At 39.8% G+C, this 24,429-nt stretch overlaps 1 protein-coding gene across 5 annotated transcripts in view; it reads right to left on the reverse strand.

Annotated features, from left to right (window-relative positions):
- MAST2 (microtubule associated serine/threonine kinase 2) overlaps positions 1 to 24,429 on the reverse strand; it is a 142,600-nt gene that overhangs the window by 89,967 nt on the left and 28,204 nt on the right. The window contains exon 1 of one of the 5 annotated variants that reach the window (XM_033152252.1): positions 23,574 to 23,964. The exons of the other annotated variants lie outside the window; for them this stretch is intronic. Coding sequence (XP_033008143.1) covers positions 23,574 to 23,612 — 39 coding nt within the window. The 5' untranslated portion in view covers positions 23,613 to 23,964. Of the gene's footprint in view, positions 1 to 23,573; positions 23,965 to 24,429 lie in introns of those variants that run through there. 5 annotated transcript variants of the gene reach the window in all.

Here is a 24,429-nt window from a genome sequence, read left to right on the forward strand (position 1 = left end):
GTAATTTTGTTACCAGTGCTTGATATAAAGTGACACACAAACCATTAACAATAAGTTGGAAATTCATTCACAAAAGTTATGAACTTAGTTTTTTTAAAAGTGTATTGTGTCACCAAGAAGCCACAAAACCCAAATCAATTTGAGATTTGGGGAATTCTACATATTTCATGACACACAAAAGTGTGGCTCCAGCTGCATGTTCTCATACCCCACTATAATGAAGCCTAACCATATACAACTTTTTTTAAGTTACAGGTGGGTAGCCGTGTTGGTCTGCCATAGTCAAAACAAAATCGAAAATTCTTTCTAGTAGCACCTTAGAGACCAACTGAGTTTGTTCCTGGTATGAGCTTTCGTGTGCATGCACACTTCTTCAGATACACTGAAACAGAAGTCACCAGATCCTTAAATATAGTGGGGGAGTGGGGAGGGGTATTACTCAGAAGGGTGGTGGGAATGGGTGATAGGCTGATAAGTGTGGAAAACCTGTTGACGACTCTAAACGGCTGCAGTTAGTCAAATCGAAAATTCTTTCTAGTAGCACCTTAGAGACCAACTGAGTTTGTTCCCTTTAGCAGCTTGGGAATTCTTCTCACTTACCTGTTTTCACACCTGTGTCAAACCTTTAATTTTAAGCTCTTTAGAGCAAAGGCTTGCCTTCTTGCAACAAGAAAAAATGCCATGCATACTGATAGTGCTATATAGAACATTAGTAAATTAGCACTTTGCTCACTAAAGCCCAGTCATGATGGGTTAGAAGGTCTTATCTGCCTATCTGAAAGTATCTATTTGTCTGAGCTAAAAGCCTAGTATTGAGAGCTCTCTATCAGCCTTAATTGCATTGAGCAAGAAATCACTTGACTCCATTACTGGTCCCAACAACATCAAACATACCATCTCAGGACTATTTAATTGCTCATCTTCCAACATTGTGTATGCAATCAAATGCCAACAGTGCCCTTCAGCTCTCTATATTGGACAAACAGGCCAAACCCTACGCCAAAGGATAAATGGACATAAATCTGATATCAGGAATCACAAGACAGAGAAACCAGTAGGAGAACACTTCAGTCTCCCAGGACATTCTATAAAAGATCTCAAAGTAGCTGTCTTAATACAAAGAAATTTCAGAAATAGACTGGAAAGAGAAGTGGCTGAATTGCAACTAATCACCAAACTTAAAACCATGGAGAAACCTGGTCTGAACAAAGACATTGGATTCTTATCTCATTACACATAACAAAGCTATCTTTAGCCATCTCACCCCTTGCCTTTCCCTGCAAGACTAATTGCAGCCATTAAGAGTCGTCAACAGGTTTTCCACACCTATCAGCTGATCACCCATTCCCACCACCCTTCTGAGTAATACCCCTCCCCATTCCCTCACTATATTTAAGGATCTGGTGACTTCTGTTTCAGTGTATCTGAAGAAGTGTGCATGCACACGAAAGCTCATACCAAGAACAAACTCAGTTGGTCTCTAAGGTGCTACTGGAAAGAATTTTCTATTTTGTTTTGACTCCATGTGTATTTGAGGCACAAATAAATTAGCACGTGCTAAGTCCATGTCTAACCTTCTGTATCATTTCTGGCTCTAATAAGCTCACAAAGCCATTTGAGCATCTGTATAATTGATCCTGATAGACTTTCATTTGCAGAAGGGACATATCATACTGTGCACCAGTTGCCATCTCCAAGCATTTTTCAAGAGCTGTCCTATACTGAATATGAATGGCACCTGCCAGGCTTGAAACACTAGGTTCTCAGCCTTGCAGACATGATGGGAGTCATCATTTCCTATATCTTCAGCTGTTAAAGCAAATCCCCCCCACTCCCCCACATGTGAATGCGGTGGATTTTTGAAAAAAAAAAGTACCGGTATGCCCATTTCCAGCCATACCTAGTTTGACCCTTTAAAATGCCTTAATTAAAAGACAATGCTCTGTTCCTCAAAGCATTGCTCATAATCTCTAGTGCCCTCTCTGTACTGTTCCACAAGGCTCCATTTAGGGATAAGGGAATATCTGAATGATCAGCTGAAGGAACAAAGACTTGATGGGGTTTTTCAAGTGTTTGACCTGAACACTTGAGCAGACCAATTTCTCCCTGTATTCCCCCCGACAAAAGAGGGAAACAAGCAACAAAGAGAGAACAAGCAGCTGTTGTAGCCAGACTGTGGGGTTTTTACTTAAATATTAAATTTTCTGATGCAGAAGCATCAGAATGTTATCAAATGCAATCCACTGATCAACCAGAGTGAAAACTTTCTCCTTCCCATTAAAACACTTTTAATAAGCCCAGAAGCCGAATATGCCTAGGCATGTCTCAAGTCTTTAATCTAATCTTCATAATACATTAGCTGCAGATCTTTGCTCAGTATTGAGGCACTGCATTCTCCCCCACCCTCCACTTTTCCACTATTTCATTTCCCACCTTCTACAACTCCAAAACATAAGCACTTATTGCAGTGAGTCATTTGAACATATAGGCACTTTCTCCAAGAAAGGATCTGGAAACTCTCAATACTTGAGAGAAAGAGCAACAATACACCTTTTCAGCTTTAATTCCATCTAGACACCAGGACTACAACACCATCCAGTTTTGCTGTTCTCAAACAACTAAATGTTCTGAATTTTACTGAGGGGAACTCCATTTCTGAAAGGCAGAGAAGCATAGCATATGTAAAGGTAAAGGGACCCCTGACCATTAGGTCCGGTCATGTCCGACTCTGGGGATGCGTCGCTCATCTTGCGTTACTGGCCGAGGGAGCCTGCGTACAGCTTCCGAGTCATGTGGCCAGCATGACTAAGCCACTTCTGGAGAACCAGAGCAGCGCACGGAAACGCCGTTTACCTTCCCGCCGGAGTGGTACCTATTTATCTAATCGCATTTCGTGCTTTCGAACTGCTAGGTTGGCAGGAGCAGGGACTGAGCAACGGGAGCTCACCCCGTCGTGGGGATTCGAACCGCCGACCTTCTGATCGGCAAGCCCTAGGCTCTGTGGTTTAATCCACAGCACCACCCACGTGTATGTACCAATAGCTAAAATGAGAGGAAAGCTAGCTTTTTCCTTCTGTACATGAACAAAGCAAAAGGGCATGTACAATAGTGGCTTTTTTGTGTGCACATGGCCACACAAATTTAATGACCACTGCATGCTGGAGAGGAAAGTGGACAATTCAGGGAGGTAGCAGAAAAAGGACCATTTCTTCCCCTGTACTGGATGGTACTCACACTCACAGGTCTACCAATGACTGCTGGCAGAGAGGAGGTACTGGCGGACACAGCAAAGGACAACAGCAGTTCAGGACATAGCCCTGTTCAATAAGCAGCCTGCAATAGTAGTCACTGTAGAAAAAAACTAGCTTTCTGTGTGAGTGAAAAATATATCAATCTGGATCTAGCTAATAATATGTGGATGGGGTGGGTAGTATGGATCCTGGAAGATGCCCTCAAAATACTGCTGCCATGGCAGGATTCCTGTGTTATCAGCTACTGCTTTTTGTGGATAGTTCTGATGTGCTTTTCTGCATATCCTTTCCTTTGGAGCTCACTGTTTAAAATCCTCCTCCACACCAGCCATGTCCAATTTTATGCTAAACTATTCAATAGTGTATATTCATGAACCACATATATATGTACCTGCAACTCAGGATGATACAGCATCTGATGGAGCAGACAAGAAGCCATGAACATGTATGTCATAATAAATCTGTTAGTCTTTAAAGTGCTGCAAGTCTGTTTTTTTCTGCAAGCAACTAACATGACTTCCCCTTTGGAAAGCAATTCTACTGAATAGATCAGCATGAAACTAGACAAGACAGGGCAGCCACATTTCTCTTTACCTATCCGCCCTATTCATGCATAAAGCAGGAATAGCAGTCTCATTTTTACATCAAAGCGAATGCACAAATATGGGGTGGCAAACTCTTCCTACCCGCCCTCACCGTACCTTTCCATGCTCCATTGCACCAGACGCATTTCTCCAAGTTTAGCTCATTTCTGATTTCTAAGACAAGAGCTCGTAATGAGGCAAGGGGAAGGAAGGGAAAAGGCTCACCTCCTCATACCTATGCATTCATTCTGATGCTGTTGTTATTGTACATTCCTTGAGACAATGGTGTAGAAGGTGATTAACGAACTAATACTAATAAATAAAATAAAGAATAGACATCTACTCCTGCTATATAAAACCACTTTGAGGTTATTGTTTACAATCAAGCATAATATTTTTAAATAAATAAATATACATAAGCAGGACAGACACATGCATGAACAAATGTGACTGCTTTCATCATGTCTAGTTTAGACCTTTTAGGGGAAAAGAGCACAAGATCTCCAAAAACTAAACCAAATAACTTTTTTTTTTGTAACTGTCAGAAAAGCAAACTGGCTGCCCCTGCACTCACTGGGGTTACTGTAAGTGACAGCAGACATAAACATAGCCCAGGTTCCAAAGATCCATGGAATTATGTTTGTCTGTGTACACACATACATGTTGATTCAGATATAAGATTACATTATCTTCTCAAATTAGCCTTACTAAAGTCGAGCTCCCTGCAGGCTTGGGCAAAACAGCTGGTGAGCCTCTGTAGAGCTTCCTCAGAATGCACTGTCAAAGCTGCATCTTCTGCAAGCAAGATCCCTCAGATAAGGGCCTGCCACACTTTTGTCTTGGCGTGGTGATGTGCCAGGTTCAACAGACCCGTCACTCCTCGAATGAAAGTACACACCGCCTTCAGCCAAGCCAAAGGCATATGAGAGCAACAGGGAAAAGAATATCTCAAAGCAAATTGGAGGAAGGCATTCAATGTCCTTGTGGAACAATACATCCATTTTGTAAAGCTTAGGTGGGCATCCTATCTTGCTGAGCAGTGTGAAGAGTCCTGTTTGGCTAAGTCCTTTTGGGTTGGGGGTGCTTAATTAGGCTTATTTGTATAGTGATAAACCATGGTTTTGTGTTTCATCTGAACTGGGCCAAAAATTCTAAATATGGCTTTCTGCTTTCTTTTTCTAAACTATACGGTTTTATCAATCTTTAACCTACCTTTTACAAAGAATTATTTTTACTGTTACAAATCAAGGAACCAGGGAACCAGGCACAGGACTTTCTCGGTAGTGCGTTCACCCTGTGGAACACCCTCCCATCAGATGTCAAACAGGTAAACAACTATACTACTTTCCAAAGACATCTGAAGGCAGCCCTGTATCAGGAAGCTGTTATTGTTTAATGATTTACTAAGTTTTTATATTATGTTGGAAGCTGCCCAGAGTGGCTGGGGTAACCCAGTTGGATGGACAGGGTATAAATAATAAATTATTATTATATTATTACTGTAAGTCCCATCAGAAGGCACAAGATTCCTGCAAACCAGGGAGGTTGGATTAGATGGCCCTCAGGGTCCCTTCCAGCTCTACAATTCTGTGATTCTATGAAAGTTAACATACCAATTTAATCTAGCATATATATTTTTTGCACACAATATCCAAGAAGACTGCCAAGACAGTCTGAAAACTATACAGTCTGCACTATACCTGCATGCAGAGATATACAGTTAAGCACATATTTGAATTTTTAGTTTTAAGTAGAAGGAAAAGCACAGCACAATCCTATCCATATTTACACAAAAATAAGCCCCACTGTGTACAATGAGTATTTCTTCCATATAAGTCTGTATGGGACTGCACTCTTAACCATCTTAAGGTTTAATTCTCAAGTGATGGATCTTTGGTTAATGCATCATAATGAAAACATAAATACTCTGTAATTCCTCCTTAGTTAATAAAATGTTCAAGGGAATTAACTTCTGTGATTGATCATTCTACTAAGCAAACCCCACAAGGCAAATTAAACAACTACAAATGGGTAATTAACCCAAGTTGCAAGTCAGATGGTTTCCAGCTATTCCTCATGAGAGCAAGTTACAGAGATTGGTAAGGAGTCTCTCTCTCTCTCTCTCTCTCTCTCTCTCTCTCTCTCTCTCACACACACACACACACACACACACCTGATTCTAACAGAATTTTGCCTTCCATTGTAACACATGATTTGAGTCACTTCCAAGAGTCATATTATGCTCTGGGTTCTGCACTTATGGGACAGGCAGTTTATTCTACATTCTGGGAGGAGTCAGAGTCGACAATCACCCACCATTTAGATGGCTGCCTAATAAAGAGAACAGAATGATGGCTTAAAAAGCAAAATATTATTCCTGAACTGTATTACTGTAAATACTTCATCTCAAAATATGTTACTATTGCAAGTTTATTCTGTGAAAAGCACAGCCTCATCTAAACAAGTTTTTTCTCAGACTGGTACTTTGGAGACATAGATGGCACATTATAAATAGCAAACCAGCGTGCCAGCGCTTGATTTGAGAAGCACTTACCTTAATCAGCTTAAGAGCAAGGGTATTTATAATGGCAAGATGGCGATGGCGGCTGTGACTGCACTTCTGTGTTTCCCTGCAGGGCTGGCTGTGTTTGCATTTTGTTTTGTGCTCAATTTGATTCTCTGGGGAGGAGTAATTGTTCTTTTATTTATCATCATTGTCTTTGGTTCCATTTATTATATGATTTTGCGACTGCCGTTTTTCTATTCCTTAGCACCACTTTTTTTCCTTCACTCTTCACCTTCAGTGAGGCCTGTCTAGCCAAAAACAGCTTTTTGTAACTGAACACAGGAACCATTATACAGTGTACCTGCTTGTGCCACCAAGATCAATTGTACCCATAACAGTTAGAGAAGCATTTTTCATCTGCTGAGGAACTATGGTTCCACCAAAACTACTGAAGTAGTATATTGATATATTAGCTGCAAGATGCTGCAAGCAAGTACCTGCAGTGCAAATACAGTGAAAGTTACACATTGGAAGAAAACAAGGAACATTTCTAACAATCTCTGAATTACAGCTCTTAACTTCAAGACAATGATGATAGAAAATCCAAGATCTGCAAGCAAAGAACTAATTGTTGAGTCTGTCTGGGATCAAGCAATGGTAATTATCATCATTTTCTCTGGAAAGCTAATGAAGAATTCTGTTTAACAATGACTTTGTTAATAATTTTGTTTCCATTTTGTCTGCAGACATTGATCTATTGTCCAATATTATGTCCATCTTAAAGTTAGTATGGTATTTGCAATCAGTGCCCTGCAGAAACAGTAAAAGAAATGCAGAGAACTCAACTGATTGCAAATACCGTACTAACTTTTGCTGCTGATTTTTAGTTTGTATGTTTCAGATATGGTTTTTTGGAAATATTTAAGATATAGAGTCTGAGCTTCCAACTCTAGGGCTACAGTTACTATTAGATGACTGTGTGAGTCAAGTAGAAAGGTTAAGGGATTGAATCGCCCAAATAAAACAGCCATTTAAATCCAATAATTAATTTAAATATTCTTGTTTTATCTAGTAAATGAAGACAGGCTTCCTATCTGAAAATATTACTGCAACTCTTAGGAAAGAATGAAGAGCTCCCCATCTGTACAAACAATTACTGTTTAGGCAAGAAAAGCATTAAGTAAGCAAGACAGAACAGGATGAGGTTATATGAACTTCCTTGAATAAGGAGGATTCCTTTAGGATACATTTGGAACAGATTTACAAAATTGAATTACGTTGACTGTGGGACAAAGAGGAACTTCAATAATGTTACCCACAAATATTTTGGGAGCTAGTGTCTTTACTGTACTCACACTATTTCCTGGATAAAATTATAATCTTGAAATATATGTCTTTCCTTTGGTAGAGTTGCATAAACTTTTTTCTGACTTGCTTTTGGTGTGTATGCCACTATTATTTTTTTATTTAGCAATTGATAACCCACTTTCAAATTTCAAATCCCCTAACAAATGGCAAAAATAACCTTCAGTTAAAGAAAACACAAATAATGACTTATATTTTAGTTGCGACTTTTACTCAAAGTAACGGTAACTGTTGTGACCCGTCAGAAAAAAATCCATATTAAAGCTATATCTTTCTTAAGTAAACCAAACCATCACAAAATGACACTTATCTTCTGTGTTCCATAGAACTCTTCACCAAGTAAACAAAGTGGGGCTGGGGAGAAAATGTAGAATACAGGAGCCATTAGGCAATAACCACCTAACAAGGGGTTTTAGCTGGCTTTTGTAACAGCTGGCTTTTGTATTTCTAGAGGTGGAGAATCAGCTATTGAGTGTTTCTCTCTCCCCAAAGACCCTGGTGCAACTGGAAACCTACAGGGCCTCATTTAATGATCTGCAATCTCTGTCCACAATCCATCTTAAGACTTTTACAGATGCAGATTCATTACTTTAACCAGCCAACTTTTTTCCTCTCCTGCTTTATTAACCTGATGAAGAGTTCTGGAGAATTTGAAAGCTTAAACTATTTTGTATCATTTTGGTTGACCCAATAAATATAGGGCCCTAAAACAGATCCATTTCTTATAGGTCACTTACCTTCACTTTTCATATAAAAGTCATAGGGACTGTGGTTTTCTTTTAGATACTGAACGAAGTCAGAAATACCGTATATTTCCAATTCACTTTAATTCATAAATAGCTATTACAGCCTGATGTAAGCAGTACAAGAAGCCTATTAATGCAAGAATTAATACATCTATCCCAGACATGTACAACACAGTTACTTCAAATGTTCTCTAAAGCCTTCCATGCTAAAGCAATTACCTCTCCTAGCCATGTAACTGATGAAGGAAAGGGCAAAAAGGATCAGTACAGAATCCATTATCACCTCCCTGCTATGCAAATCTAGGTGCCATACTTATTTGAGCTTCAGTGATATTAAAAGAAGCAGTTACAGGTAGGTAGCCGTGTTGGTCTGCCCAGGGGCGTCGCCGGGGAGGGGCGGTAGGGGCGGTACGCCCCCAGTGACAGGGCGACAAGCGGCGGGTGGGGGTGACAAGCGGCGGCCCCTCCTGCCACTCCCACGCGCCGCCGCTCCCTCCGTCACCCCGCGAGCAGCAGCGCTGCACGGACGGGGTGCTCGCTCGGCTGAGCGAGCACCCCGTCCGTGCAGCGCTGCTCCTCCCGGGGTGACCGGTGGTGCGTGGGGAGTGGTGGGAGGGGCCGCCGCTTGTCACCCCCACGCACCGCCGCTCGCTCCGTCGCCGTGGGAGCAGCAGCGCACAGTGTGTGCGGTGCTGCTGCTGCTGTGGCGACGGAACGAACGGCGGCAAAAGGGAAAGGGGGGAGCAAACGGGCGCTTCCCCCCCCTTTCGGCCGCTTAAACATGCCTGTTTGCTTCTCCCCCCCCCCTTTCGGCGCCAAAAGGGAGAGAAAAGGAAGCAAAGCATGGCATCGCGCTGTGCACGTGCGTCATGACGCATGCACATGCCGCAATGCCCCGCCCCCAGGGGTGCCTCTTGGCTTGCCGCCCCTGGCAGCCAAGGGGCTAGAAACACCCCTGGGTCTGCCATAGTCAAAACAATTTTTTTAAAAAAAATTCCTTCCAGTAGCACCTTAGAGACCAACTAAGTTTGTTCTTGGTATTTTTTTATTTTATTAAAAGAAGCATTTGTCTGCAAAACAGTTTTGAACATAACTCCATGCAATCAAAGCCTCTATCCTGAACATCTGCCTCCAACCTTTCTATAACTTAAAGTGATAAAACAAAATTCCTTCCAGTAGCATCTTAGAGACCAACTAAGTTTGTTCTTGGTATGAGCTTTTGTGTGCATGCACACTTCTTCAGATACGAAGAGCACACGAAAGCTCATACCAAGAACAAACTTAGTTGGTCTCTAAGGTGCTACTGGAAGGAATTTTGTTTTGTTTTGTTTTAAAGTGATAAGAACATTCTAAGTTTAAAAAATATTCTACATATAGTAAAGAAAATGACAAAACAAGGATAGATGCAATCTTACCACAGTCTTAAAACCCTAATTAGAGTACCGGTATAAAAATGGCAAAGGCAAAGAAGGAATTGCATAGGGGAAAAGTTTGGTGATACCCAAAATTCCAATTTGTGATGCAGAAACATTTATGTTATCACTTTGAAAATGATATATTTCTGCTAATGTTTTTCTTTTTTTATTTCCCTCTTCCTTTCTTCTTCCTCTCTTTATCTCTATTGTCCCTTTCTTTTCTTTTTGTCTTTCTTTTGTATCTTTTATAGTTGTAATTTTATTGTATTATGAGAAAATCTCAATTAATAAAGCTTACCATAAAAATAGAAGAAAAAAGAGAAAATGACATATTTCTAAAATCTAGCACTATCAAGCTGACTTTTTAATAAGTCACTTTTCATCTTGAGAATTGAATAATTCATTTATTGAATAAAATAAGAAATAAAAGCATAAATTATTAAATTGCATGCAATTTTCACAATGCAGAATACCTAGAGGCAGGTTTACTGGGGGGTAAAAATTATAGTAACGTACAACCAACAACAGGTTGCCATGATACACAAAAATCCAAAACTAAAATGCCATGCCAGGAAGGGGATGAGCTGTACAACCCAAACTGTAGGTAAGAAGTACGTGTTCCTGTTCTGCTGCAGAAAGAATATGTATGAAGGATGCGGAAAATACAATAGTGTTTCAACTTCCCTTTGCACAAATTTAGTTACTTTCTTGTTTCCTGCAAACCATAGTTCATAATTACATTTTAAATCACAAACCATGTTTTGCTCTTGCCCTGTAAAACCAGGATCAATCTAGTTTACAAACCTAGTTATGCAGGGCAAGGGCAAACCATGTTTTGAATGTTCGAATGAAATGGCAAACTATACATAAGAAAAAAACTAAATAAACACCAAGGACTGCAGAAGGAAAGTGAAAAGGGAAGGTTAAAGAGCAACACTCCTTTTACTGTCAAACTGTTAATACATTAGTTAAAGAGAGAAAATATTCAACCCAAGCATGGCCATTTAAAAAAAAAAAATACAATTAGAATCAATAAAACTATTGCTGATTTTATTCTGAATTTATTTGATGAAGTAAACCTTAAAGGCTTTGTCCAAATTAATATCTAGCAGTAACAATTGTCTTCATCCTTCGTTCATGTTGGACCATTCTGGATATCCAAATTCTACCCCCTCTTGTCCTACCTCCCTCATCTGTCAATAATCAGGAAAAGGGAGGGTACAGAAACGAGCATCAGGAAGGCTAGCCGACCCAGTGGACCATGTAATAAAGGATCAGAGGGTAAAAACAAGCCACCTACAGTGTCCACATTTTTGTTTTCAAACTTGAACTCTACATATTCCCTGTACTCTATAGAACCAGCAATAAATAAATCAGTAAAATGTTCTCTAATCCTTTCTTTTCATTGTCTATTTAATACTATAAACATTACATCATATCCAGAGTGAACAGCAGAAACAAGATGTATATTTCATAATATTAAACAAGCTGACAATCATGTTTTCTTAGAACATCCAGAGAATGCAAATAGAAGGGCAAAATTCAAGTTATCATTCAACTTGGACAAAAGCAATTTAAAACATTTATGAAGGTCAGTAAATGCCATCAATTCAATGGGAACAGAAGCCAATTATTGGAGATGTCTTACAGATACCAGTCATCTGCCAAAGAGCTATCTACTTAATACTTACTATGCATCAGTTCAGCAAAGTTGACAATTGCATTTTCTTCTATTACATTTTCATGACTCTGATTTAAGTATATTGCCTTCTCTTCCTTTAGCATACATGCTTTCAAAAACATCAATAAACTAATGTACCTACTGAAAGCAATAATTATAGCTGACCAAGAATTATTTAGGACAGAAGGAAAATAAATCCTTTAGGAAACAAATACGGACAGAATGGTTTTAAGTAAGCAATCCAGTCCTTACTCCAGCAGTACAAAGGAATAATATATTTAAACACTATGCACGTATACCTCCAGATTTTTCAATTATTCAATATACATGAGCCTGCATGCCACCCTGGCTGAAAGCAGGTCAAATGTAGGCATAAACTCTAGCTATTTTCTAACTCTAGTAGGGCACTGAGAGTGTGTAGTCAGTGTGCTCCCTCCCACTTTTCCTGTTAATGTGAACTATGGTATAGCATTATGTCTGCACCAGCACTAATTAGTTTGCTTTTTAAATCAGGGTTAGAAACCAAAATTAAAGCTAATTCTGCACATTTGTACACACGTTACCAACTGTGTGAATTATTAATTGGCTGGATTAATCTAGCTGTCAACTGCTGGCTCTCAGGAGTGAACGGACAAAGGGTACCAGAACAGGAACAGAGGCAAGAGAAGAGAGTTCGAAGGTTGTACTAGGAACAATTTAGTAAGGACCTACACATGTTGAGTTGTAAGACGCTTCTTCCAGAATGACTATAAGATATATAAGCCATAACATATAAAACCAATTATAAAGGCCCTCATAATCTTCAACACTCAATGATGGTGTCAAATTAGTAAGTTGACAAGAGAGACAAATAGGACAGGCAAAGCAGCATAAAGTTTGTGTGTGTGTGTGTTTTAAAAAGAATACATAAACATAATGATATTTTACTTTACAAATGTCAGCAATATCATAAAGTTGTGTCCAATGTTGTGTCTCCACCCATCCTGCACCCTCAAAATCTTCTCCAGAGTGTTGGAGGACCCTGCAGAGCAGATTTTGAGGGTGCACAGAGTGCTGCAGGGGGCAGGAAAGGAAAGGAATAGGTCCAGAACAGCAAGTGAACCAGAAAGGAAAGGCTGTGGAGTAAAAGGAGCAAAGCTACATAGTAAGTGGAAGAAAATGTGGGACAAAACATGCTACACTCATATCTAATAGAAGACATAACAATATACAGAACTTATACCTAACAGAAGATGTAACAATATCTAAGAGAAGGAGAGGGCCATCAACTTCATGTTCAGATTGAAATATTTCCATGGGCATCTTGATGGTCATTGTGAGAACAGGCCTTTAGACTGATCTAGCAGGGCTGATCTGTTAAGTAGTTTCTAGCATCTCAAAAAAAGAAAAGAAAAAATCGGTATCTTAATCCCTGTTCTAACCTGCAAGAAGATTCTATCTTTAATATTTGTTTTTACTGTTTTATTGTTGCTTCATAATTCTGGTTTTGAATCGCAAGCTGCCTTGAATAAACTTTCCTGTAGAAAGGCAGGGATAAGTGGTACATTCCTAATGCAAAATTTAGTCTTCTCTCTCCCTGATTACTTACAACTACTATCCAAAACAGTAGCTTAACAGCATGGATAGATAGATAGATAGATAGATAGATAGATAGATAGATAGATAGATAGATAGATAGACAGACAGACAGACAGAATTTAAAGTTGATCCTTGGAATAAAATGTTAAAAGATAAAATAATTCATTGGGAATTATAGAAGAGAGACTAATGTGCTAACAACAACAACAACAACAACAACAGCAACAGCAACAACAACCGTATTTTCAGTGTCCATATTCCACTTCTACCCTGCAAATGGGTTTTCTCTATCTAGTATTAAATTACACCCCAAGGGCTCATTTTTATTCAGTTTGTCATGTTGCAGATACAATAGCCAGTACACATAAACAAGCATTACAAATGAAATATTGAACATAAAAAGAGCAGTATGTTTTTATCAAGATTCATGGCAAATCAATGTTTGCAGCATAACTAATTTACATTTATTGCATTCACCTCTTAAGGCAATGTGTAGGGCATGTTTTTTCTTAAATCAGTCCCATGGGTGTTACATTCCATTCCATGTTACAACAAGCTTTAACAAAAAATATTTTATTACACCACTCCATCACCTGTCTAAACTTAATCAAGCACAACATTGCTTTCTGCAACTCTACTGTAATCTCACATCCCCAAGGGACTTGACTCGTACTAGTCACTTTGGAAGAAATATAGCAGCCCAGCATGCCCAATTTATTAAAATTTACAATTGGGTAGTCACCAGTACTCAACTGGAGCATGCTGTTGTCATGTGGCTGGGGGGAGTGTTACTCCCTTTTACAGCTGAGTACAAGGGATTATTATTTTTATAAGCAAATATTTAGAACATCAACTTGAACATGGGGCTTTCTTGTACTTTTATGCCAACAAAGTGGAAAGCAACAAGATACTGGGAGGGGGGTGTTAAATAATCTAGACCAGTGCATTTGGAACTTCCACCAACATTTTAAACCAATTATAGGCATAATTTCTTCAGTAACCATCCCTAAATTGGTGGGATGGCATCTTGTATGCCTCTTTCCGGCAACTCTTGCAGCCAAGCTGGTGCCAAATGTATTTCTCCGCTTTCCTTTAGACCACATCAGCAAGGCCGAGAGGGCTTTTGTTGTCTAGGAAGCCCAGGACCTCCATACACACTGCCCGGGCTTGCACCCCAGAGAGGTCACTTTGGGGCTACTAACAAAACAAAAGCAAGGGAGGCAGCAGTTATAAGTTATGGGCCTCTACAGCTCCAGCAGGCATTGTGATTCTCCAGTCCTTAAATTTTGCCCCTGGAGGCACATTCTATTGTCTTTGGAGACAGATGCCAACAATACAAATACTATTTGATGCAGGAGGATCAGAGTGGGTAAGAAATTAAAATACTGTACAACAAAACTATCAGGAAACTGCACAAGTTGTGTGTCAAAAAAATGTCATGCTTTTGAAACACAATCAATGCTATACAGTGTTTGACAAACATATAGGGCAGAGGAGTTTCAAAAATGTAGCAATAGTATCAAGAATGTTTCTCTATGCCCATGAAATGACAACTATGTATGTGGGTGTTTTTTTGTCAAAAGGCATTTTTAGTCAATTTCAGGGCTGTGAATAGAGGGAGAGGGATGTCACATATACAAGGGGTACTTTTTAGTTTTACCTGAACAAAATAGGCAAATGCAGTATCTCTCCCTGCCCCCACTTTTACCCTCTCTTGATCACTACAATTTCCCCAACCTTTTTTTTTGGGGGGGGGGGGTTTGAGCTTTGTCAACTTGCTGTAACAAGACAATGGGAAAGGAAGAGATAACTCCATCTCAAACCTTTATTTTTCTTTTATTTGATGTATCCCATCCCAATAGGTATGTGGATTACGGGTGAGTTACAAACGTTCTTAATAAAATAAACCTCTAACAAGCTCCTACATTTCCTCTAATCAAGGGCCTCTGCCCTAACAAAGCAAACTCTGCTCCTTCAATCACTACCTGTCATAGCAAAAGAAAAGAAAAAAACTACCTTTGACTCCCTAAATCCACAGCAGCTCAGTCAAGACAAACACATTAAGCCCAAGATCTATATCGGAGACAGAACCTGGGGCCTTTCAGGTGCTGCTGCACTACATCTCTAAACATCCCTTGGCCATGCAGACTGGGCTGATGAGAGTTGGGAGTTGGAAAACATCTGGAGAGCCAAAGGTTCCCCATCCCTGATCTATATAAAAGTCAGGAAACAACCACTCCCTTATGAAGATAATTCCTATCATGTCCAAATAAGGGTGTTAAGACTTTATCCAAAGAAGGGTGCTCAAATATGAACATACTACAACAAGGAAGCATTCTAATTACCGGTAAGTCTGCCTGGGAAAAAGGGATACTAGAAATAAAACAGAAGAACTGTAGTTCATAAGCTTGAGCTTATTCATATTATGAAATGCAGTCTTGAAACAAGTTCGTTTCTTTCCTTACCTTCCCAATACTACGATCAATTAAGACCTATAATGGTTATTCATTTTATATCAATGTCCTGTTTTGTTCACTTTAAAGTATTAAGGAGAAACCTCCACACAAGAGCTTTTTCCTCCAACTACTACAGCCAAGTTCCAACTGATTTCTTTTACATCACATCTCATTTGCTGAAACATGCCAGACAACCTTCATCATCCAAGCTATCATCTTATTGAAAACCCAAATAATGTTACAAAAGGAGCTCATTTGCCAAAGCAGCATCTGGTCTACTAAACTAATCTGATTGCAAAAGAGCAAGAACACCAGGAAAATGAGTCACTAAGCAGCTTGATTAAAATAAACTGAGGACTGCTACCTTTTCTCAATCACCTAAACTTTGGATTTATGGCTGTGCCATCTCAGTCTCCCTCCAAAGTCAGCCACTCATTTCGCTCAATAGCAAATATATCAGCAATTGTGATGACTGATTATTAAAAGTAAATTCAAAACACATCCACTGACTGAACAAGAACATACAATATGAAGCACAAGAAGCAGAAACTATCTTCTATTTGGATTTGTTTATTCAGAATACTTAATACTATGAATCCTCAGATAAAAACTGACAGGATAGTGGAGTATTATGAATAACAAAACATGTCAGAAATGTAAATCTACTGAATAGGAGATAGACACCAAATAAATTGCTCTAACAGGGAAAAATGCAAAAATTTCTAGAAATTGTCACTAGACAAATAAACACTTGAGCAGGGTTGCTATTCATTTATTTAGGCAAGCTTGTATATCCCACCTTTCCTCCAAGAAGCTTGAAGTGGCTTACATCAGAGGTTTTCAACCACGGCTCCCTTGACCAACTACATTCTTTTTGGGGCACCCCTTTCCTACAGAGCTGGCAGCCCCTCACCCCTTTTTGAACAACCTCCCTTGTGGAGTGTTCCTTCAGCCTCCTCACTTCTCTCCTTGGGAGCCACACCTGCCACCCTTGTCTCTGAGCTGCCCCTCCCACCCCAAAGAGGTGCCTCCTCCCACTGCCCCAAAGGGGCCTGGGAAGCACCCCCGGCCAGTCCCAGAGGCACCATTTGCCTGGGTTGCTGCAACAAACAGCTGTGCAAGCCTTTAGGAGGAAGAGACATGAGAGGGCATCAGAGAAAGGGAGGGAAGGAAAGAGGGGCAGAGGCAAGCGTTGCCCGCAGCAGCCCTGACCATCATTCAAGGCACCCCAGGGTGCCATGGCACACTGGTTGAAAACCACTGGCTTAACATGGTTCTCTTCCTCTATGTATTATTCTCACAATAAGCCTGTTAGACTGAGAGATGGTGACTGGCCTGAGGTAACCCAGTGAGCTTCATGGCTGTGTGGGAATCTGAACACTGGTCTCTAAGGTCCTATTCTAACACTCTAACCCAGGGGTCAGCAAACTTTTTCAGCAGGGGGCCGGTCCCCTGTCCCTCAGACCTTGTGGGGGGCCGGACTATATTTTGAAAAAAAAATATGAATGAATTCCTATGCCCCACAAATAACCCAGAGATGCATTTTAAATAAAAGTACACATTCTACTCATGTAAAAACACGCTGATTCCCGGACCATCCACGGGCCACATTTAGAAGGCGATTGGGCTGCATCCGGCCCCCGGGCCTTAGTTTGGGGACCCCTGCTCTAACCACTACACCACACTGGTCACTGCAAACAAGTTGCAAGAAGAGACAAACACCGCACTCCAATACAGAGTTAGATAGCATCTCTAATGGGAGGTACTGAGTGGCTAGTGCTCTGCTGCATTTGCATTCCTGCAGGACATGGTGAAAAAGGGGGCAGTTTTACAATTTATTTTGTTGTGTCAACTCCAGTCAAGCACAGCACCAGGGCCTGTAGCACACACACGCACACACCTCTCCAGTAAACAAACAGGATCCAGCACATCCATTGCAGCCTCAGCAATGGTATTTAACAAGGAAAATATTAAGCAATGAAGCTGGAGTGGGATGAAGAATAAGAACTATCTGACAGAAGAGATATGAACTATTAACCTAGACCTGTTTTCACACTACAGTTGCTATACCATCTACAGTATACCGATGTTGCTACGCCATCTGTACTAATCCTGTTAGTCTGCTTCTGGCATCAATCAAGGAAGGAGTTAGCAAAATTCCCATTTGAATTAGGGGTGTCAGCATCACTAATATACCTAACACAGAAAAATGCTTTCTGGAAGCACTTGTAGGAGGCTAGGAGAATGGGAATGAGTCCCTTCTGAAAATAAGCTAGGGAGGCTATGAATGTGTCATTTAAGATGTGTAAGACAATGGATAAACACCTGCAAAAAAGGTTGTGGCTAGTAAACCACACCTTGAAACAGAGGATCTGAGTAGGTAGACCATTTCAGACCTTACCAGACACACATAAAAAGGGAGTATCATGTAACATTCTGATCTCTTCAGTCCTTTTAAAATAATAAGCAGGGTTGACAACAACAAGGTTGATAACCAATTTCTGCCTCTAGGCATCAGTTTTGCTAAGCAAAATGCATGCTGCCTTCCTGCGAGATGCTCTCTCTCATTAAAGTGACAAGTGAGATTTCTTACATAGCGAAGATGGATAGCAGAGCAAATTAGAAAAAGTCAGCTTTGTAGCATGCTGGCAGCATATTATGCTGCCAAGAGGGAAAACTGGTTCTGCTATAGACTAGGGATTTCTGGCACAAACATGGCTGCATCTGGGGTGATATTAATAGAAGTGATATATCCCATTTCTCTAACAGCCACGAGGATTCAAGCAATTATTCTTTGGCAGTACTAACAGAGGCTACCAAGGACCCTGTTGACTATTTACCACCACCAAATTGGGAGTAAAATAACCAAGCCCATAACATTGATACAATATGGTGCAGATGAAAGGACAGAGAATAAAAGTAAACATTAGTTTACTCAACTTATTTTCCGTATCAGCAAAACACTAATGAAGACTTTTCCAAATAGGTATTTCTTTTTAAACACAATCTACGCAAATCAAGAACAACAAAGCAAGTGCACAGTATTACTTTAAAATGCAATTTAAAGGACTGGATAAATCAGAAGGTCATTAGAGAAATCCTGCACAGAAGGCTTTCACTGATTTCCTACTCACATTATTCTTCCTCTAACTTGTCAGTAGAAAACTACTTACATATTATAAACAGTAAATACATAAAATCTAAATGCAAGGAACTTGGGAGTACCTAAAAACTTAATAGGCTGTATTTAGAAGAAGCTAGCTGATAGGCTGATAGACTTGATAGGCTGTATTTAGAAGAAGCTAGCTGGGGGACCCAGGTGGTGCTGTGGGTTAAACCACAGAGTCTAGGGCTTGCCGATCAGAAGGTCGTCCCTGCGACGGGGTGAGCTCCCGTTGCTCGGTCCCAGCTGCTGCCCACCTAGCAGTTCGAAAGCACATCAAAGTGCAAGTAGATAAATAGGGACCGCTCCGGCAGGAAGGTAAACGGCGTTTCCGTGCACTGCTCTGGTTCGCCAGAAGCGGCTTTGTCATGCTGGCCACATGACCCGGAAGCTGTCTGCAGACAAACGCCGGCTCCCTTGGCCTATAGAGCGAGATGAGCGGCGCAACCCCAGAGTCAGACACGACTGGACCTAATGGTCAGGGGCCCCTTTACCTTTAGCTGATTAAAAGAACAAAATAAAACAGAAATCTTAAAATCAACTTGAATGATTAGTGTCACACTCTTGCAAGCATCCATATCTCAGTAATCCCAATCCATGTTTGCTATGTCCTGTAAAGGTGATTTTCGCAAATTTTGCCTAGTCTCCAGTATTCCTCCTGTGCACATGTTCAATAGTAGACATTGCTTGGTTCAGAACTCATCATTTAGCACAAGAATAATGTGCAATAGCAGGCCTTGGAGTTGCTCATCCCCCATTTCTTTGTCTTCTCCTCTGGAGCAGTCACAATAACTTTAGAAGCTTTCACTTCCAGTATAGAATAACTGCAGTTTATATAGTTTGATTGAAACAAGTCAGCTTCAAACCATGATTTATAAAGGCAGCTTGTTTTTGTTTGTTTGTTTTAAACGGCTAAGATTAACTACAGTGGTACCTCTGGTTACGAACTTAATTCGTTCCAGAGGTCCGTTCTTAAGCTAAAACAGTTCTTATCCTGAGGCGTGCTTTTGCTAATGAAGCCTCCCGCTGCGCGCGCTATTTCCATTCGCATCTTGGGGCAAAGTTCACAACCAGGAGCAGTTACTTCTGGGTTAGTGGAGCTCGTAACCAGAAGCGTTTGTAACCAGAGGTACCACTGTACTGTTAAAGCTTCAGGAAACACATTAAAATATAGCTAATGGAAATTGGAAGCAATAGTTTCTGAATTCCTCCACGAACCTGAGACTTGATAGGGTTTCTCCATATACAGTCAATGGCATTTGGATATAATGGTGAACTATGGTTTATAGTGACACTACTTAGTCTCGTGAGTTCCCCTCTCCTCCTCTGGCACAGCTACAAGAAAGAGATTGGAAGATGTTGCTTCCATTTTCAATAAACCACAGTTTAGTTTTATGTCAAAAGCATGAACTATATCTTAATTATAGCTTGAATTTGGCTTGTTTCAATCAACCATAATTAAGACTAAACCACAGTTTGTCCCAGTTCAGACACAACACTCAACTGAAGCTAGTTAAAAATGGAAATGAAAGCTTTTGCTCTCCTTATTGCTGCCACCCTGGGGAAGCAGGCAAGCCCTAATACAACAGTTTAGCCTTATGTGCAAATGCACTTGTGACTAGGAAACATTTTAATTTTTCCAGCGGGTCAAGAAAAACCACAATTTTAAACAATAATGCAGCAGTGGCAGGACAATTCAGATTTCCATCAACCTCCTTCAGTCTCCTGCTGGCCATCACATGTTAAAGGACACCACTGCAAAGCTTCCCCTTCTGTTTGAGCTGACCCATAATCTGTTGGAACCTAAGCTGGACCCACTACCGTCACATGACAGCACTGGGCTCAATCCTGACCCAATCACTTTGCCAGCTCAAGGCTTGCTGCCCATGCAGCACAGCAGGGCTGGATATGCCAAGCTTGGAAGGGCGGAATTTGCATTTTAATAATTCATAAACTAAAGTAACTTAAGAAAAAAAAGTGTGGATGTGCCTGATCCCCAGGGTATTTAGGGCCTAAAAATCAAGACACTTTAACTGGCACTACTCACTCCATGTAAAAGAAGAAGAAAAAAGCTGACCAAGTGCATCCAGGCTGCATTTGCTTTTAACTGTATGTTTCAAGGATACAGGGAGAGGTAACAGGAAATTTGGGTTAGCATTCTGGCCCCTAGAATTATCTGTCCACAAAGTATGAAGGTCATTGCTCTCAAAGTTGAGTCAAATTGAAAGAGGCAGATCATTAAGTTTGGAGGCTTCTTTCCCACTCAGAAAACCCTATCTCTTTATTTTGAGGCAGGAAAAATTAAAAAGTATCAAAAGAAACAATTTGTATTTTCTGCTTCAGCACCTTTAAGTACAGTACCCATCTCAAGCACAGACATATTCACTCTTAGCAATCCAAAACGGTTGAATTGCCTGAATTAAATGCCACATCCTTGATACAGATAACCCCTATAATGGCAGAAGGGGAAATTGTTTCAATGAATCAAGTACGTTAAAAAAACAATTTTGGACCTATGACATTGCTAATGACCAGAGCAAGTTCCTCTTTTCCATGACTACATTGGTTTGAAGCCTCTGCTAGAATTCAAACACTCTCACTGGTACCCCATAACCAGAAAGTATTTTCATTACCTGACTGAATTTTAAAGTATTAACATGGTACAGAGCAACAAACCTATATTCTCCCCAACAGCACTGTTCTGCTATGTGATATTTTCCCCTCTCCCACTTTTCCCTTCTATTCGGCATCCTCAAACCCTTTTTAACAAAAGTTTTTTTCCAAGCTATATATTCCCCTTAACTAGCACTGAAATAAACAGAATAGACATGCTATACCACAACCCTTTTAGCAGTTATTAAAATGCTGGATTAAACAAAAACAACAGCAACTGGGTGGGATTCACCTAACAAGCTCCATCAGCAGAAGCCCTGTGCAAGACTTCCATTTGCACAACAGGGCTTACCCTTCTCTCCTCCCATGCCCCCCAAAATTGGCTCAGGGAGGGGGTCAGGGAACCTGCAGAGCAGCACACAGAGGGGAGGATAGCAGGCACCATTCCTTCCAGCAAACTGCAATGCTTGTTCATCATAGTGTGACACTGAATTCCACCCGGGGCTAGTTTTAGCTATTAAGGCCTATGACAAAGCAAGTCATAAACTACAATCCTATGCATGTTTATTCAGAAATAAGTCCAACTGAATTGAATGGGGCTTACTTCTAGGTAAGTATGTAGAGGATTATGATGAGGCTGCAGTCCCCTAACCCTGATCTGATTCTTTAACTGCCATTTAAAGACTACCTTACATCTGCAGCAACCCATGCGCACACAAAAAGACTGAGGAATTTGTACTGAACTAATGACTAATATTTAAGAAACATTTTGAAGCCACCGTTTATTCAAATTACCCAACAGACATCCTAAGCACTTGGATAATCTGAACGAACATAATGATCATTAAATATAATTGCTTTAAAACAACCTAAATGGAGAATGCATAGACAATCAGGAAAAGATTAAGAAGCATAATCTTTAAATAAGAGTACTATGGCAGTCCAAATAAATACACTTAGCATTCATTGTGCTAGCAGTAGAAATGTTTTAAATAAACCATGGCATTTAATCCAAAAGTTATAAGATTTCATTCTATGTCCAACTGTAATCTTTACGTCAAGCCTGTGCTTACTCGTATTACATGCCAACAGAAAGGTTTATTCAGTACATAAGTAATATATTTAATGTGTGTTAAAATACTTCTCTGGCCTTCAGAGTTAAGCAGAACTATGTGCTATTGTGGTGAATAATGTTAAGATTCTATGGATTACTATCCATCAACACAATCTATTTGAAAGTGGGTTTTGTTTTGTTTTTAGTAAGAACAACATTTCAAAAGACAAGCATGAAATTTGAGTTTGCTACACTGTTCATGGTGCTGTTTGTTCCAGATAAAACTGTAGAAATATTGAGCTAATACCCAGCAATACTACTCAGGCAAATTCTTCACTTCTGAGATCTGGCTCCAAATATCACTAAATGTGGGGAAACACAAACTAAAGTCATGCTTTAATATATTTGTATTAAATAAAACTATCTATTTTAGAATATATCTTATATAATCTATAAGCTCTTGCTTATAGACAAGAGATGCTTCCAAATCTATTTTGCTATTTATTGGGCTTACCCTAACTAGTGTTCAATTTCAAACAGTAGTTTCTCTAGAAATGTTAAATTTCCACACAGTCAAGTGGGGGCTCACTCTAATTCCACATTTTTAACTTGACACCAATTAACAGTACACTCCTACGCTTGACTATTCAGAGGTCAGTGGGGCTCACTCGCAGGTAAATGTGCAGAAAAGTCAGTCTTGTCTCATTAAGACAGGAAGGCTCTAAGGCAATTCATCCCAAATGATCCAGTGAAATACCTAAAACTGCAAATAAGTCATTCATCAGAAACCTTTGAGAGATGTGCTTTCCACAATACTAATTTATGAATCTAAAATACTTTTGCTCATCAGCATTTAAGTATATTCCCCAATGCCAACGGGTGACTTCATACATTTTTCATATAGCTTTGGAAAGTTAATTCCCTTTAAAATCAAACACCATTGGACTGCTTGAAATCAAGAATTTTAATGCAGCTTCAAAAATCATTTTCAAAACCCTATAACATAATTCTATTCAGAACGTTGTCATTAAAACAACTGAGCTCCAAATCCAGCTACAGCCTTATTGTATTCGTTTTCTACAGCAGAATGACAATTCTATAATTTTCACAGCATTTTAAACTCACCCCAGCAGGGAATTACTAATTAGATTTGTTTCTTACCTGTAACCCCCTCCTTCGTAGAATGCTCGAATCATCCATATTTTCAACTCTCAGCAACTCTAGGTTATCAAAATCTTTCAATACTCTCCCGTTCCTCACTTATGCTGTTTTCTCCCTTATTTTCAATGTTTCTTCTTTGCATATAAAGAAAAATTTGCTTCCTCTATCATGAAGAGTAATAGTCAGTGCCTCTGATCACTTATATACACACACTTTAATCTGCTTCCTTATTGACACTGTCACAACATATTCAAGTCTATTGAGAATCTAGGTTCCAGTGTGGAGATGTTTTTGCTCTCACACACATGTGTGTACAGGTTAAACACCTAGGAATTCAAGCACAAACAATATGCCAAAAGGAATCAATTCATATTTTCTCCTTACTTTGGTCAAACTGATCTCCTGGACAAGCAGAGCAAACTACAACAGCTGCATTTGTCTCGAGAGTACAATAAGCTTTGAAAATACAAATCTTGTTTCTTTGAAAAAGCAGTGCCCCAATTCATTCGTTTTCAAAACATCTTCGGTTATTCAAATGAATGTAAAAATCCTACATTCACACAGGGATTTCATTATGTTGAACATGCAAAATTCCTTTATCCTTTGTACAGACAAAGCAAATGTCAGAGTCTTCAAATACAGTAGCATATTCTTTTGTTTCTGATGTCTCAAGTACGCTGGGCTCCTTCTTTGTTGAATGAAGTAGACATGATTTTCCTTCTTTTAGTTCTGTGCTGAGAGCTAACTTCTCCTTTTATGTAGTTCCAATCTGAAACACGTGTTTTAAATGCGTAAGAATTCATTCACTGGCACTGCTTTCATCACTGACAGAGCGGTCCTAAATAAGCTCTTCCAT

Source organism: Lacerta agilis, chromosome 6 (genome assembly GCF_009819535.1).
Source record: "Lacerta agilis isolate rLacAgi1 chromosome 6, rLacAgi1.pri, whole genome shotgun sequence".
NCBI lineage: Eukaryota > Metazoa > Chordata > Lepidosauria > Squamata > Lacertidae > Lacerta > Lacerta agilis.